The sequence below is a fragment of the Dermacentor variabilis genome, chromosome 4 (assembly GCF_050947875.1).
Source record: "Dermacentor variabilis isolate Ectoservices chromosome 4, ASM5094787v1, whole genome shotgun sequence".
Lineage (NCBI taxonomy): Eukaryota > Metazoa > Arthropoda > Arachnida > Ixodida > Ixodidae > Dermacentor > Dermacentor variabilis.
The window spans coordinates 25722676-25737636 of NC_134571.1; the positions used below are offsets into that span (position 1 = coordinate 25722676).

General features: G+C 42.9%; 1 protein-coding gene across 3 annotated transcripts in view; it reads left to right on the forward strand.

The window, feature by feature from the left end:
* The window catches only part of tho2 (THO complex subunit 2-like protein), a 111346-nt gene that overhangs the window by 81441 nt on the left and 14944 nt on the right, over positions 1-14961 (forward strand). For 2 of the 3 annotated variants that reach the window (XM_075688459.1, XM_075688460.1), the window contains 8 exons: positions 356-484; positions 2298-2429; positions 3516-3700; positions 5510-5585; positions 8311-8370; positions 12030-12117; positions 12423-12600; positions 13766-13914. In XM_075688459.1, coding sequence (XP_075544574.1) covers positions 356-484; positions 2298-2429; positions 3516-3700; positions 5510-5585; positions 8311-8370; positions 12030-12117; positions 12423-12600; positions 13766-13914 — 997 coding nt within the window. The remainder of the gene's footprint in view (positions 1-355; positions 485-2297; positions 2430-3515; positions 3701-5509; positions 5586-8310; positions 8371-12029; positions 12118-12422; positions 12601-13765; positions 13915-14961) is intronic. The other variant, XM_075688461.1, reaches the window with a different exon arrangement.

The window sequence follows — 14961 nt, forward strand, 5'->3', positions numbered from 1 at the left end:
TCACCATGAGGCAACAAAAAAAAGCCCTAGGATTGCAAAAATTAAATAAATAGGAAAATACAAAATTTTGACCAAATTGACTATTTCAAAAAACTATGTTCACCCCTAACTATGATTCTAGCTCAAGTCCACTTGGCAGGTTTTGCATATTGTCTCTGAACCTCTTTTTCCCTTTCAGTGCACCACTGCCTACAGTTGACCTTTAGTATATTATTTTATTTGCTCTGTTACTGAAACTTTGTTGTTGCCAATACAGTGCATATGTTGTCCTAGAAAGATACCACATCAGTCTACATTGACCTGCATTTGCTGTGTTCATTGTCTCTCTAACCTGCAGCTCACTTGCCTTCTGCAGATCTTTTGTGACATCACATACACTGTAACAGCATGTACAGAAAATGAGGCCAATAGGTATGGTCGCTTCCTTTGCTCCATGTTGGAGACGGTGATGCGCTGGCACAGTGACAAGGCCATCTTTGACAAAGTAAGTGCTATGTGCTTCTTTCGTTTACTTGCTTGTTTTATAGAGGTGGCTGTTACTGGTTCTTTCAACTCTCAATGTGTCTGTATGCTCATCAATATGCTCCACCACAAGACTAGTTATCTTACACAGCCTCCATATTTGCTTTTGCTAACTGTTGGGGTTTGACAGTTGCAACAAAGAACTCATAGTAACCAACATCACTGGTGATTCCAAAGGTGATGCCAAGTTTAAGATGGTCACTATCTATGATTGCGTCAATGGTGACTATGATTTTGTTCACAGCAGTTGCAGCAAACATTAGTTTCATTCTGGCTCATGCAATGTGCATACAATGCTAAACATGGCAGAAGCTGTCGAGGATGAAGAGCAATTCTACTGCAGCACCGCACAGTGGCATCAAACCTGCTGGCTTCGTTGCGATGCTGTTGCCAGCCAGCTCACTAGCGAAAAAATAAGGATGGGCGTGTGTTAGTGAAGATGCAGGTGAAGATGAAGATTAAGATGCAGTTCTTGCGCCATGGCCTTACTGCAAAGGAAGTTATGAGGCCTTTGCCACTGCAAGCACTAATCAGATGCAAGATGATGAGAATTGCAGCTTCCGCACTGATTTTGGGCAAAATCGAAACAGGATTTGTTCATTCATTCAGTGAATAAAAGTGTATGGACGTAGTAAGCATTTGTTCATGGTTATTTTGATACCCTTCATAATTAGTCATTTGGTGAAATTGGTGTTTTCTCTTCCCGTCTTTGTCTTCGTCTTCTTCTTCTTTTCTTTAGTTTCGAGAAATCAAAATTAATGGTTTTACTGTACTGCAGTGAATTAGAAGGCCATACGAACTACAACTTAAGTCAGGGTCACTCCCATGTCACTCCACCACCTTCATAGTGGAGCTGAAATATTTAAGAAACACAAACAAGTATACGGATGCCTTCGCATTTCGCCACTGGCAAAATGCGGCCGCAGTGGCCGCGATTCGATCCCGTGAACTCGTGCTTAGCAGCCCAACACCATAGCCTCTAAGCAACCTTGGCGGGTCTTTCCATAAAAGCAGTGCAGAAGCTTCAATTCTCGTCATCTCATGAGTGATTAACACTCACATTGAGACCTACAGGTGTTGTAGGTTTCGCGACTTCCTTTGCAGCACAGCCACGGCATGCATCTTCATCTGACGCGCTCTTCACTACCGTGCACACATCCCGATTATTATTTCACCAGTAAGCTGGTTGCCTACAAATTGTCCATCCATCGCGATAGAGCCGGTGCACTACATCCTCGACAGCTTTGCACCGAGTCAAAACGAAATCACTGTTTGGCACAACTGCTGCAGATGAAACCGCGGCTGCTATGCGGACTCTGTTGCTTCGTTTCAGTTGAATGCTAGCACTGTTTTTTGCTCTTTTGCATCGCAAATTTGAGATGCTCAGTGGTTGCCGAGCTCTGAGGGCTGTCTAGATTAACCAGTGTGCAGCCAAATATGTCTAATTTAACAAGAGTTTGATTGCATTAAATACCATAATTATTTCCACAATGATCGCACTTTTCTTTTTCAAGAGAAATTGATGCAAATTTAGGGGTGCGATCATTACACAGGGTAAATTTTCCTGTTGTTTCATTGCGCATTTGCTACGGGATGACAACAGGTCAACAAACAGGCGGCTGCCACTGTAACAGCGCAGGACATCAAAACAAAAATGGCTGGCGGCCAACGGAGCAAGCCGAACGTGCCTAACGCAATTTTTTTTTTTCATGTGAGTCTATTACATGGATTCAAACGGTTTCTGCCATCACAGCCACCATTTTGAATTCTTGCAGGAGTGTGCCAACTTCCCTGGTTTCATGACCAAGTTTCGTGGTGCTAGCCAGTCATCGGACATTGCCACTGATCACGTTGACTACGAGAACTACAGACACGTCTGTCACAAATGGCACTTCAAAATCACTAAGGTATTTCTCTTTTCTTAATGACCACTCATGTTGCTTGAACCTAGCATAAAATGTCCTACTTGGTGACCTTTTCTTAAGTCATTGCTGCTAATTGTTTGATAATTTCTGGAAGCTGTCATTGTCGAACTAGGTAAAGCAGTATGGTTCAGAAAAAAGTAACACACACAAAACGTTAACCTGTAAGTGTTGATTTGTTGCTAGAAAGCATTCTTTAGCTAGATGCACTGTAAATGTATATGCTGTGAAGACAACTTAGACATAAGCACCACTGTACGGGACCACGGAGCTAGCAGTGCACGATCTCTGCCACGACGGCCGCATTTTAGATGGAGGTGAAATGCGAAAACACCCGTGTACTTCAATTTAGGTGCATGTTAAAAAACACCAGGTGGTCCAAATTATTCCGCAGTCGCTCACTACGACTCGCCTTATAATCAGATCATGGTTTTGGCATGTAAAACCCCATAATTTAATTTTAATTTTTAGCCGTCTGTGCATGATTTAGTGTTCGTCTACTTGAAGCACATCTGAGCAATAATTAGGGGCATGCAAACTTCTAAATTTCGAATATCTGCATGCCCCTAATTATTCTATTCTTATTCAATATGAAAGTATGCCATTCTAATTGTCAAATATATTTCTTTTGAATATTTAAAGGATAGCAACACTTAATTAGAGTCTTAAAGGAGAGATAATGATGGAAGTGAGGACTGTTCTGGATGATTTTTGTGTAAGCAGCCATAGTTGCTGCTCAAGGGTACCAGTTCCTGAGAGAATGCACAGGGCAGATAACTCATGCTTAATTATTTCCTATCATTCATGAATGCCCCACGTTTAGAAAGCCTTTATACGAGTGTTTTTTGTCTTGATTTAGGTAAACCAATTTGTTATTTGGCCATTTTTGTCATGTTTCCGTACCTCTAAAAACAGCAAGCAGTGTTGTAGTATCACATTTTTCTCCTTGATCAAACTCAACATGCTGGTGACATGCTGTTCTCCTTTTTTACTGTCATTAAAGGGAAAAATTGTCATCCGAGTTCTTCAGGTGTGAAGTTTGGACTATGACTTTTCTTATCTTTCTTCCAGGCACTTGTGATCTGCCTAGAATCTGGTGATTATGTTCAAATCCGGAACAGCTTGATTGTGCTCACCAAGGTGCTGCCTCACTTTCCTGTGATGACAAATTTGGGCCAGGCGCTGGAGAGGCGCATAGAGAAGATTCGGCAGGAAGAGAAGGACAAGCGGCCAGACCTTTTTGTCTTGGCTACAGGGTGTGTTTTCAGCTGCTGTTGTTTTGCCTACTCTTTCGGTGTCCTTGAAGACCATGTCACATGAAAAGTATGCTGAAAAAAGTACCTGTTCACGATTTCATTGTGGACATGTGCAATTCTACTGGCTCTGACCAGTTCGTGAGCTCTGGAAGTAATGCAGTCTGTTGTGTAGTTAAATGTAAACATGCAGCTGGTTGCACAACACTGTCGACAAAATTGGCACTCTTGGTCACTGAAGTGCTGGCATCAATCACCTACCAGAAGATGCTTACAAAGTATTCAGAATTGTTTGCACACTAGGCAAGCAGAGGAAAGCAGCTTCAAAAGAACCCTTGAATTGCTTGCAATCTCTTACAAAAACCTGTGTATGATACAAACCTGCATATAATATGAAGTGAAACGTTTGGGATGTGAAATGGAAAAAAAGAAAGTTTTATCGGCGTATAACACAAATGGGGAAAAGTAGCAGAAAGCATTTATTTAAAATGCACTCTGCACTTCAATCACTGTCTTACTCAGCCGCGCTCTCTTTGGATAGTTCTTTGTCAAACATACCATGTTTACTCGCGTAATGAATGCACTTTTCTCCCCAAAAAATATGCATAAAGTTGGTGGTGCATTCGTTATGCGGGGTAAAAATATTGAGTGCTGTCTTTTTTTTTTTTTTTTTCACAGCCACCTCTAAAAAAGTCAGTTTCACCCAAAATGTGAGCCATCAACTGCGATAGCAAATGTGCAGACTGCTCCGCGAAGTAAGGATAGTAGTTTTATCGGCCATATAAACTTGCAAACATTCACTTCAACACGAGCTGAGCATCGAGAACGCAGCATGCACAAAGGTATGAGCCGCCATTGGCTCAGCCCCCGATGCAGATCGCTTTAAAGATAGGGCGCACCGTGGCCGCACAATGCGCGGTTGCAGGGAGGGCGCTTGCAGCCATCTGCCATTCACGACGTGACAATAACTCGCGTCTTCTCGATGCCAGTGGACCAGACATACTGTATTTACTCGCATAATGATCACACTTTTTTTTTCACCAAATTTGACACAAATTCAGGTGTGCGATCATTATGTGGGTTAAATTTTCCACGAAAATTAACATTTTCTTTTTTCATCCCGCATTTTCTGCGGGATGACAAGCAGGCGGCTGCTGTTGTCAGTGCGGGACACCAAAACAAAAATGGCACCCGGCGGAACAAGCCGAATGCGCAAACGCGATTATTTTTGTTCTCGTGAGTACATTACGCGCATTGAAACAGTTTCTTCCATATCAGTAATGAATAATATCTTAAAATTTGGAGTAAGAGAATCAGACTTAAAATTTGGAGTGTTCTGTCAATCAGTCACTGAATAAATTGATCAGTAACCTAATTGAATCAATCAGTCATGGAAAGCAGTCAAGACTTCTATGCTAAGTGGTAGGTGTGAGCAAAGGATCTTATTATAACCATTGTTTACCAGTTAGAATTGGAGCCTAAGTCATTATTTCTTCATATTCTATTGTTAGAAATAGTTGCATCAACAAGGGGGTCTTAAATCCGGAATGTTGGGACCTCCTTGCACAGATTGCCCTCAGTCAGGATGTATCGTGCTGCCTTGAAATACACAGTGCATCTGCGAAAATTAGGTGCTTAGTTCTTAGTATGTATTGCAGCCCATGGAGTATGGCTCCACGTCATTACACTTGGCCAATGTGCTTGGTACTCCGTGCTTGATTTACTAATTAATTTTTCCTGTTACTTTGCCTTCTCAACCTATACAACCAGCACATTACACTTCTAATTATCACATATTGCTTCTACTTGCAGGTATGCTGGCCAGCTAAAAAACAAGAAACCAGATTTGATTCCTGAGCACGAATTCCATGTGAAGGACAACAAAGAGGTGGGTGTACCTTTGTGTATTGTGGATGCGTATCCTCAAAAGCATAGCTATGGTTTGACGTATTGGAATGCTAAAGGAAAAGTATTAAGGTCTATTATTGGTAGATTGCACATTAGGAATGGTAGATGAGCAGCTTTCACTGATATGGGAGGTTTGTGATGTGAGATGTAAGGTTGACATCATCTAGCAGTCCTTGTACAGACTGCTTTGTGATTCACTAAACTATGGTGTTATATATAGTGTATGACTGAGGCTCACTGAAAACTCAACTCTGGCAGCGTTTAGGTAGATGTCGCTGTAGCGGCTGCAGGCGAAATAATGGTGTTGTTACTGTGAATTTGTTTTATTGTTTGCTTCAGCATAAAAGACTCTGTATCAGCTTCTCTGGTCATGTTTAGTCAAAAGTTAAGTGCTGGTTCTTTCGCAGTGCACATAGCCATTGGCTAGGGATAAATGTAACAAAGTGAGTCCTTTGTAGTACCTAGGCAGTCCCCAGATTTTTATCACGCAACTCACACATGCACTCAAGGGTTGGGCAAAGGTGGTGCAGCTCTTGCATTTCTGTGCCCTTGACAGAATGGAAGTACGCCCACAGAAACAGGCATTCTAGCAACTTTTTTTCTTGCTCTGCTTTGGTTCTTCAGACCTGCAATGGGCTGGGCAGCTAGCGTGCAGATGTATGCAAGGCAGAATCTAAAGAAAAAGATATGCAGATCCAGCACACATTTTGAGATCTGTGCAGTGGGGGTCCAACTGCGCCATTTTGCTACAATTCGACATGGCTGCTCCTGGCTGTGCCTACTCAATTGTCATTTGCGCCATATGCACTATTCGTTAACTACTAAATGCTAAATGGTGGCTTATAAATATGGGTGACCATGAAGGAGGGAAAAGGGTTTGTCAACACACAGGGGTGGGTAAAGGGTAGGGGTTCCCTAGGAGATAACGAAACTTTGAACCGTGGAGAACTTTGCTTTAATGTATAGCTTCACAGAAGCACACGGTGTGCTGCCATGAAGCCACACCTCAAGGCTAAATTCACATACAACCTGCACCCCGACCTTACTGTAAAATTTTCAGGCAAACCTTTTATTGGATCACAAGTTTCGGTGGCAGTCTGGTCACGCAAAAGCCCAGTTGCTCTCGGAGCAGAGCAGCTGCGGGAAAGGGCAGCTTGATGAGTTGACGGCTGTGCTGATGCTGGATCACGTCATTAGCAAGGATTCAATCTGCATAGGTGTGCGCTCACACCATGTGCACAGCCAGTCGGAGCCGTTTTGCTTCTGCTGGGGAGGGAAAGGGCAGGAAAGGGTTCCACGCATGCTGCCGCCGGCTCCATTTCTATTCAGTTAATTCTCTGAAAACAGATGGGACGGCCATGCCTTGTGCGGAGGAACTGGCAGCGTTCGACCAGCGGTGGTGAGAACTCGCTTGTGAAAGGGCTCGTCGTCGTCACACCGATCCAGCCGCTAAGGCCTAAATATAGTCTGACGTAGCGGGAACGCACGCACACGTTATGTCACGTTGGCGAGAACAAGATCGTCTATAGTTTGACTGATGGTCCAACACACTGGCACTGTCAACATAACCAGACGCAACCAAGGCACTCCAACGTGCCCGGCATCTAACAACACTCACCTGCGCACTGATAACATCAGACTATAGATGCATCTTTAGAGCCGTCGAGGAGAGGGAGCTGGAGGACAAAGTAATCAGGCACCGTTACCTGTGGTGACAAGGCGCTTAAAAAAAAATGTCTTTTTTTTTATTTTTAAATGAATTTGAATGAAATTTGCGTAGTTAATGTATTTTTGCAAGCTGATTTGAAAGATGCAATTACTTCTTTTTCTATAGATATTTTTTATATCCAACACAGTATGTTCTTTGTTTGGAGCCTAATTACCTAATGAACAGAAACTTGCATGGTAACGTACAGCACACGAAATCATTCGGAAGTGTTCATAGTGTGTCGTAAGCTATAAATCGTTGTTTAAGACCATTTTGAAGCAAAGTCACAGGTTGTCAAACTTGGTCGTAAAAATTTTCCATATTGATAATCTTTTGTTATCAAGGTGAGCATTTTTTTATGAATAACTTTGACAGCCAATAACTTTGCTTAAGCAAGGCCTAAAAACAATTATTTATAGCTTATGACATACTATGAACATTCACAATTGATTCCATGTGCTGTATGTCACCGTGCAAGTTGCTGTTCATTAGCTAATTAGGCTCCAAACAAAGAACATCTTGTTTTGGATATCATAAGAAATATTCATTATAAAAAACAACAAAATTGCTTTTTTCAAGTCAGCTCATAAACATGTTAACTGTGCAAATTTCACTCAAATTGTTTAAAAAATAAGACATCTTTTGAAGTGTCTTGTCCCCCATTTTGCGGTAGGGGAAAGATTTGTAATTTTTTATTTTTTAATTTTGAGGTTATACCGGCGAAAATGTGGTATATTTCGAATTAGCAAAGCATTTACTATCCAGGCGTGCAATAAAAAGGTTATTTTTGGAGTGCATTTCTGGATTTTTTTGCCATCTAAGCATACAAAAATAGGGGTCAGTCAGTGCATTCTATACATACACCACTGTAGCACGGGCATTGTAATACTAATGGGGTATAAATTTTGTAATGAAAGTTTATTGATCTTGCTGGTGCACGTATGATACACCAATAGGTAATTCTTAAATTTCTTTACCTGATCCCTTCCATTTGCAGGTGTATTCTGAGCAAGCTTTTAGACCTGTGCCCCTCTCCACTCATTTCTCATGGATACACGTAACTAAGCTCAAATACAAGTCGTTAAATAGTCATTTTGATACAACCTGATATTATAGTGTGTTCTTAATATGAATTCTGAGGGCCTTTTTCTTTTATTAGCACTGTCATATATGTGAATTGTGTTGATGCGCTTGTTTTGCACACATTAATGGGTCTACAGGAAATGAAATCCGGTCGAAACCACTTATAACAATAGTTAAGTGCCAAGAAAATTCCATTGTTATAACCGGATTGTATGAAAAAAAAAAAATTTTAATACGGGGATAGAAGAGCTGTTGGGAGAAAACTAATGGCGGGGAGGCCAGTGTCCCTCCCCACCACCTTCCTGCATCCAGCTGCAAATTGTCTTCACTCGTTTAACTGCTTAACTCTGCTTCCTCTGCGCTCTGATCGTGTGTAACAAGCTGCGGCTGTCGGCGTTCAAGAATGGCAGTGCTATAACTGCAGAGAATGCTTATGGGCGGCAAGCAACGTGCGAGCTCCTCCGAGGCATCGTTTAAAAAAATTCAAGAAGGTTGCCGCAGCAGCCTGTAAGCTTGAGAAATCCAGAAGAAATGCTTGAGCAAGATTCCCACAAGCATCTCGCCACCCACATACATCTCACTGGCTTGTACAGGAAAACCTCCTGTCCTTTGGATTTGCTCGCTTTACGCGAAGCTTGCCGACATCCTTCTCAAAGGCATCCAACTGCTACACGTGCTGTACCGAAAGGCTCCTCGCGAGAATGAAGCCCCGGAGGGACTGAATCATCTGCAAGGCCTCCTGTGAGGACAATGTAGAGGCAGCCTGCCCTAACGCATCATCGCTGCGGTCATCGCCATCGCTATCGGATGCAAGCACGTTCCCGCCAATCACCTCATTGCTTAGAAGTGCTTAGTTTCCAAATCTACAGCAGTGCACTTTCTTTTCGCCGGCAACTTCGTGCATTGCCAATGATCAGCGGGTGTGTCAGCCATCTTCCATTTCCACGGTGAGTCTAAAGAGGCTGAGAAACCATGTGGCCAGGGACAACTGTGGTGCAACCAACAAAGACGAGCTTGAGCGACTTAATCCGCTGGCAGAACTGCACAGAATGAGGGACCAGCGAGCAATCTGGGAGCAGCGTGGCAGCACAGCACAGTCAGCGCAGTTGGCGTGGTTCATTCGGGTTTCAAAAGGAGTAGCGGCATAGAGCTATTGGCGCAGCCCATTTGTGTTCGGAGGGGTGGAAGAACAGCGGGAGAGAGGCGCACAAGGCTGGCAATGTGGAGAAAGCTGGAAAATTGGCTCACGGCGGCTGTTGGGGTGGCGGGCGATCGTGCAGAGGCTCAAATTTTTCTTTTTTCTTTTCAAGGATTTTGCATTTCATTACCTTTTGGCACAGTCGCTCAGCAGCCAGACTTCATCGTTTTAACCCATAATGCAGCATGGGGGCATTGTAGTAAGCGGATTATTTCAGCATAGAAAACATACAAAAGTTGACAGTGCAGCAGCTCCTCATTGTTATAACCAATATGTTGTTAAAACCAACATTGTTATAAGTGGCTTCGACTGTAGCAAAGAAACAAAGATTGCACAAGTAACGTTTATGTCGTTGATTTTTTTTTTTTTGCCTGTGTTGTAGGTCTAATGAACACAAATATGTAGATAATAATAATAGCAATAATCTTTATTTGCACGGAAATGTAACATGAGGGGATTGAAAATAAAGAAAGGAAGGGGACGATAGCTCTGGGTGGCATCCTAGGCATGGTAGAGTGGTGCAAACCTGTATGAGACGTGCTTGCCTATCAGCCACAGGCTGAGAGAGTGAGAAGGGTGGGGGTGGGTATACACCACACAAGGCTCTAGATTTACGAGATGTGTGTGCAAGAAGGAACAGAAGCAAGAATATTAATACAATGGAGACTAACATAGTTCACCGAAGGCTCAGCTACATCAATTTTGTTTTCTTCAGCTGCTTTGTGAGCGGAGTGTGAAATGCATTTAAATAAAGCGAAAATAATTTTTTTTTTTTCCACATAATGGGATTCCTTGTATTATTTCACAATTCGCTTTTGTGTAAAGGTAGCATTGTTTAGGCGTTAGGCCACTGTAATGCTAAAGATGCTACTAGCAACATTTTTTTCACTCACATATTTGTGCTTAGTGTACATTTGCTGGCATTTCATACGTTTCCTTTAGCACCTACTTAGTATGGCTATAGTACAAGAGGATTTAGTATAAAAATGAATGCCCAGTATGTACTTGCGTAATGCTGCAGAGTGATGACTTCAGTTTTTAATGGTTTTTAAATAGTCGCCCTTTTTTTAAGAATCTGCTGTTATTTGCTTTACCCATTTCAAGCAAAAGAAAGTTGCACAGTTGGTGAACTTAAGAGCAAATTAAGTTTTTCCGTCTTTTATTAGTAAATACTCTACATAACCACATGAAACTTAGAAAGTGGTGGCGTTGGGCTTTTCAAGCACTGCACTTCTTGCAATTCTAATACTTTTTCATATTTTTCAGCAAAGCAAAAGAAAATAAAAACAGAATACAGTGGAAAAAAATGTGCACACAGTCGAACCCACTTACAACGATCCTAGATATAACAATCTATTGGTTACAACGCCCACATTTCAGTGAATTTGATTTTCCAACCCTATCTATTGAAACGGCTTCCAGCTATAATGAAAATTTTTTAAAAATCGCCGTACTTTTACAACAAATGCTTCGAACCCACTCACAGTAAAATGAGGGCGCACTTCCAAGTACCAAAGCATAGAAGTGCGAAGAAACTGCACACAGCAGCGTGCACCTCGCTCCAATCCAACCCCAACAATGATGCGGCCTTCAAGGTGAGCGAGCAACTGCTGCATGCAGATTTGAAAGTCGCAAAGAAGGTCACGTGTAGTCACATGCTTTCAATGCGCACCTCCAGGGAGGAGGTGTACAGCATAAACAGCACGGTTCAGGGCATGTGCCAGTACTATAGCGGATGCTAGAACAGCATCACCACATGCGTTACGCCAATTTTAAGGATTTGGAATGACCAGCTATGTCCTTCCACCATGGGAACATCTACCACTCAAGCATTTCTGTTGACATGGCGCAAGTCCGCTAAAATGCTGCACCACGTGCTGCCGCCACGTAATGTTGTAAAGGATCGGCACTTACCATGCTGTTATCAGGAGATCACGGTTTGGTGGCGCTTATTTTACGGCATTCATGTGGCTGACATGCAGTCATAATGCTAAAACTACAATGTCCGAGATCTGTCCGGGTTTCTTCTTTAGATGGACAGTTCTAACTGCAGTTTCCAGCTAGGTGCGGTAGTCACTGGGAACGAAAATGACACTGAAAATCTGTTTTCTGACCAAAGTTCTGTCGAATTGGAACCGTGGACACCAGCTTCAGTGCGGTTAATTCTTTAGTGCTTTTAAGGCTGAGTCCATGTATAACGAACTGCTGATATAACAACCACTTTTCGCAGAACTATCGATTTCGTTATAAATGGGTTCGACTGTGTTTGCTACTGAATGTATTGAATTTTTCTTGGACCACGTTTTGTCTCGTCAACCATGCATGAAAAGGATTTCAAACATAATTTCACACATTTCAATATGTGTACCCTTTTATATGCTTGTGTATGAATGAAGGAGGCACTCCTTACCAGTTTGCCTGTTTACTTGCTCCAGGGCCGAGCAGCAGGCTCTTCCCAGGCCAAAGCATCCGACTCTGTTGCACAGCTTCGAACTGCAGCAGGCTTGCCCTCTGGTGGTGGTGGTAAGTGTCATCCTTGGTATGACCAAGGAACCTGTACGGGTTCTGAAACATCCGTGTTTTTTTTTACCTTGACTTCGTTCAGTGTCTGCAACTTCATGTTCATGTTGCTTGACAAATTTTTTACGAACTATTGACTACCCTGAGCCACTGTTGAGGCATTCATGCTTGTGTTGTGGTTGCTTATCTGCATCACAGCTGTTGTGCTTTTCCCTCTTGCATGTGCCTGCATCTGTCATTGCACTGTATTCATTGTGATCATAGAATTCTGTTTGGTATCCTTCTGACTGTTATATCTGTTGCCTTAGGTGGAGACACTCAGAAGGAGAGAAAAGCAGAGGCCATGGCGAGAGTGTCGCCGCAACCTGGGGCAGTGGTATCAAAATCAGCCAGCGTCAGTGCTTCAGGCTCAGGGGTAAACAGCAGCAGCAGCAGTACCTCATCATCTAAAACAAGCTCATCAACTGCGCGCCGGGAATCGAGCCGGTAGGCATCTGGATGCTGTCCTACACTGGAGATGATGAAGGCTTGAACATATGCAAATTTTTTTTCTTTTATACAGTGAACTTCCATATAGGGGAGATGTGGCTTTTGCATTGCAAAATGTGGCCAGAATTTTTTTTTTTATCATTTTCAATTTCTGCAGCCGTTTTTCTATCTGATTCTGAGTTATGTTCACTGAAACCCACATAGGAATGCTCTGAAATACATGTGACATCAGCCAGGGTGGTGAAATATTTCGTGGAAACCCAGAAAAATGGTGTTTCAAGCCACAATATTTCCGAAACTGCACAAACGAACACTCCCATTTTGGTCTCATTGGAAAGTGCAATTCTCTGTCTTCAAATTTGCTACTTCAGCTATCTCATAGAGAGAGAAACGAGCACAAAAAGGAAATCATTGAAGGTCGTTCTCAAGTGTTCGATTGGCCATGACTGCCATGCGATTCCAGCGCCCTTTCCATTTGGGCCAGCATTCGCTCTATAAGGGCCATCGTGTGCTCTTCACACCTCACGAGCTCTCGACCACCATGATTCAACAAGTGTGGAAAGGGGTGCGGTGCGGGCATCACAAGAAGCACAGCCAATACCTCTGTTTCTAGATGTTTCAGACCGGCAGCTGAGCATTTCGAATGTCAGCGATGTGGCATACAATCCTCAGACCTGTAGCTTAACATTTCGTGCATCAGCACCTCCAACTCAGTGATTAAGCACATCGAATGTGGACTTCTCGGACCCACAATTATGCAAATTAATCATACTCTTTGAACTTGGTGCTAAAGCATTTTTCGGGTGCCTCTGACTCAGCAATCAAGCACATCATGCGCAGGCTCCTCGGACCTGCAGCTAAGCATTTTGCGTATCAACAACTCGGGCTCCACGACCGGGCACATTGTGCACCGAAGTCTCCTCCCTACCACCACCACTCACCCGTTTTTTTTTTAAATCCTCTCCATACCTGGTATGACGGGAAGCTTGCTCATAGATTTTAGGATATTCACCACTGGTGCTAGTTCCTAGGGGGCAGTGAAATTAGTGTCATGGTTACTTCCAGCTTGCCTTCCATATGAACCAGTCACACATCTAGTCACTGGTTTGCCTGATGGTACAGTGCCACAAGCCTAATGGTGCTTCCTTTTCTCTCCCATCAGGTCAGCGAACAAGGAGAGCAGTGGTGACAGTCACGACAAGATTGCTGGCACACTTGCCGACCGGAAGAGTGCATCCTTGATGCATGATGACCCTCGGCAGTCCAAGGATGACATGCACAAGAGTGACCATTGGTCAGAAATTAGTGAAGGTCAGTGGGGCACCATTGTGTACTATTTTGAGCTATCCCCCTCATCTCATCCTCATGAAACACTCTGTTTACTTTTGTTCTGTGGAGGCTGTCAGAAGTCTACCCACACCACTATAGGCACGTGTAGATACCCCAAAAACACAAACTTGTGTATAAAAGTTATCAGAGGGAATTTTGGCACTGTGATAAGGTATCATGGGAATGACCTATAGTATACATGAATTTGTATTAATTTTCGTGCTTGTGACTTCACACATTCCTGTGGTTATTTATTACACTTTATCTTTCTAAATTTCCAAGAAATCACTTTACTAGAGACATGAAGGCGGTAGGTTTCCCTGCACGTACATAATCATTGCAAATTATTGTGTATACATATGAATTATTGTGTATACATATGTGATTTTTCGGTCTACAAAAATTGTTGGACTTATTGGATATTCCAAACTTCATAAATGCACCGTCAGTGTTCCCATAAAGGTAATGCATTTTCGCGACCGATTTTTCGGACGAATTTGGGTGCTGAAGTTAGATTTTCTGGACTAAATTGCTCGTTCCAAGCCACGCTACCTGATCTTGGAGACCGCCATGTTGGATTTTACACTGGCTTGGCTTAAGTGGCTCGCTCTATAGCTTTCAAGATTGGGACGCACACGCGATCCCCATGTCTTAGAGGCCATGCCCGCTCTTCCTTGGCCGACAAAGCACCCGAGGGGACGGCACTTTTTGCTTATCTTTTATTTTTTTCGGTCAGCACTATCGTCATAATCATTTAATGTGGGATCAGTTTTATTTGTATTTTTTTTTTTTCATTCTTTTTTCTTTAAGTTTTGGTTGCTATTTTGCATGTGGTATCCAGAGAGCCAGTGTGTCTTGGAGACGTCGCATCTTTGTGCGCTTTTGTGCGGCTTCGTATCTGTTTGATCGGCACACGTGTTTGTGCGACTTTGCATTTGTGTGATGGGCACCACCTCCTGTGCCTTCGCGAGAGCCAAATGGCGCGAAGAAACATGGCTTGTTTCTTCTATCTCCGTGGCAATCTCAGCC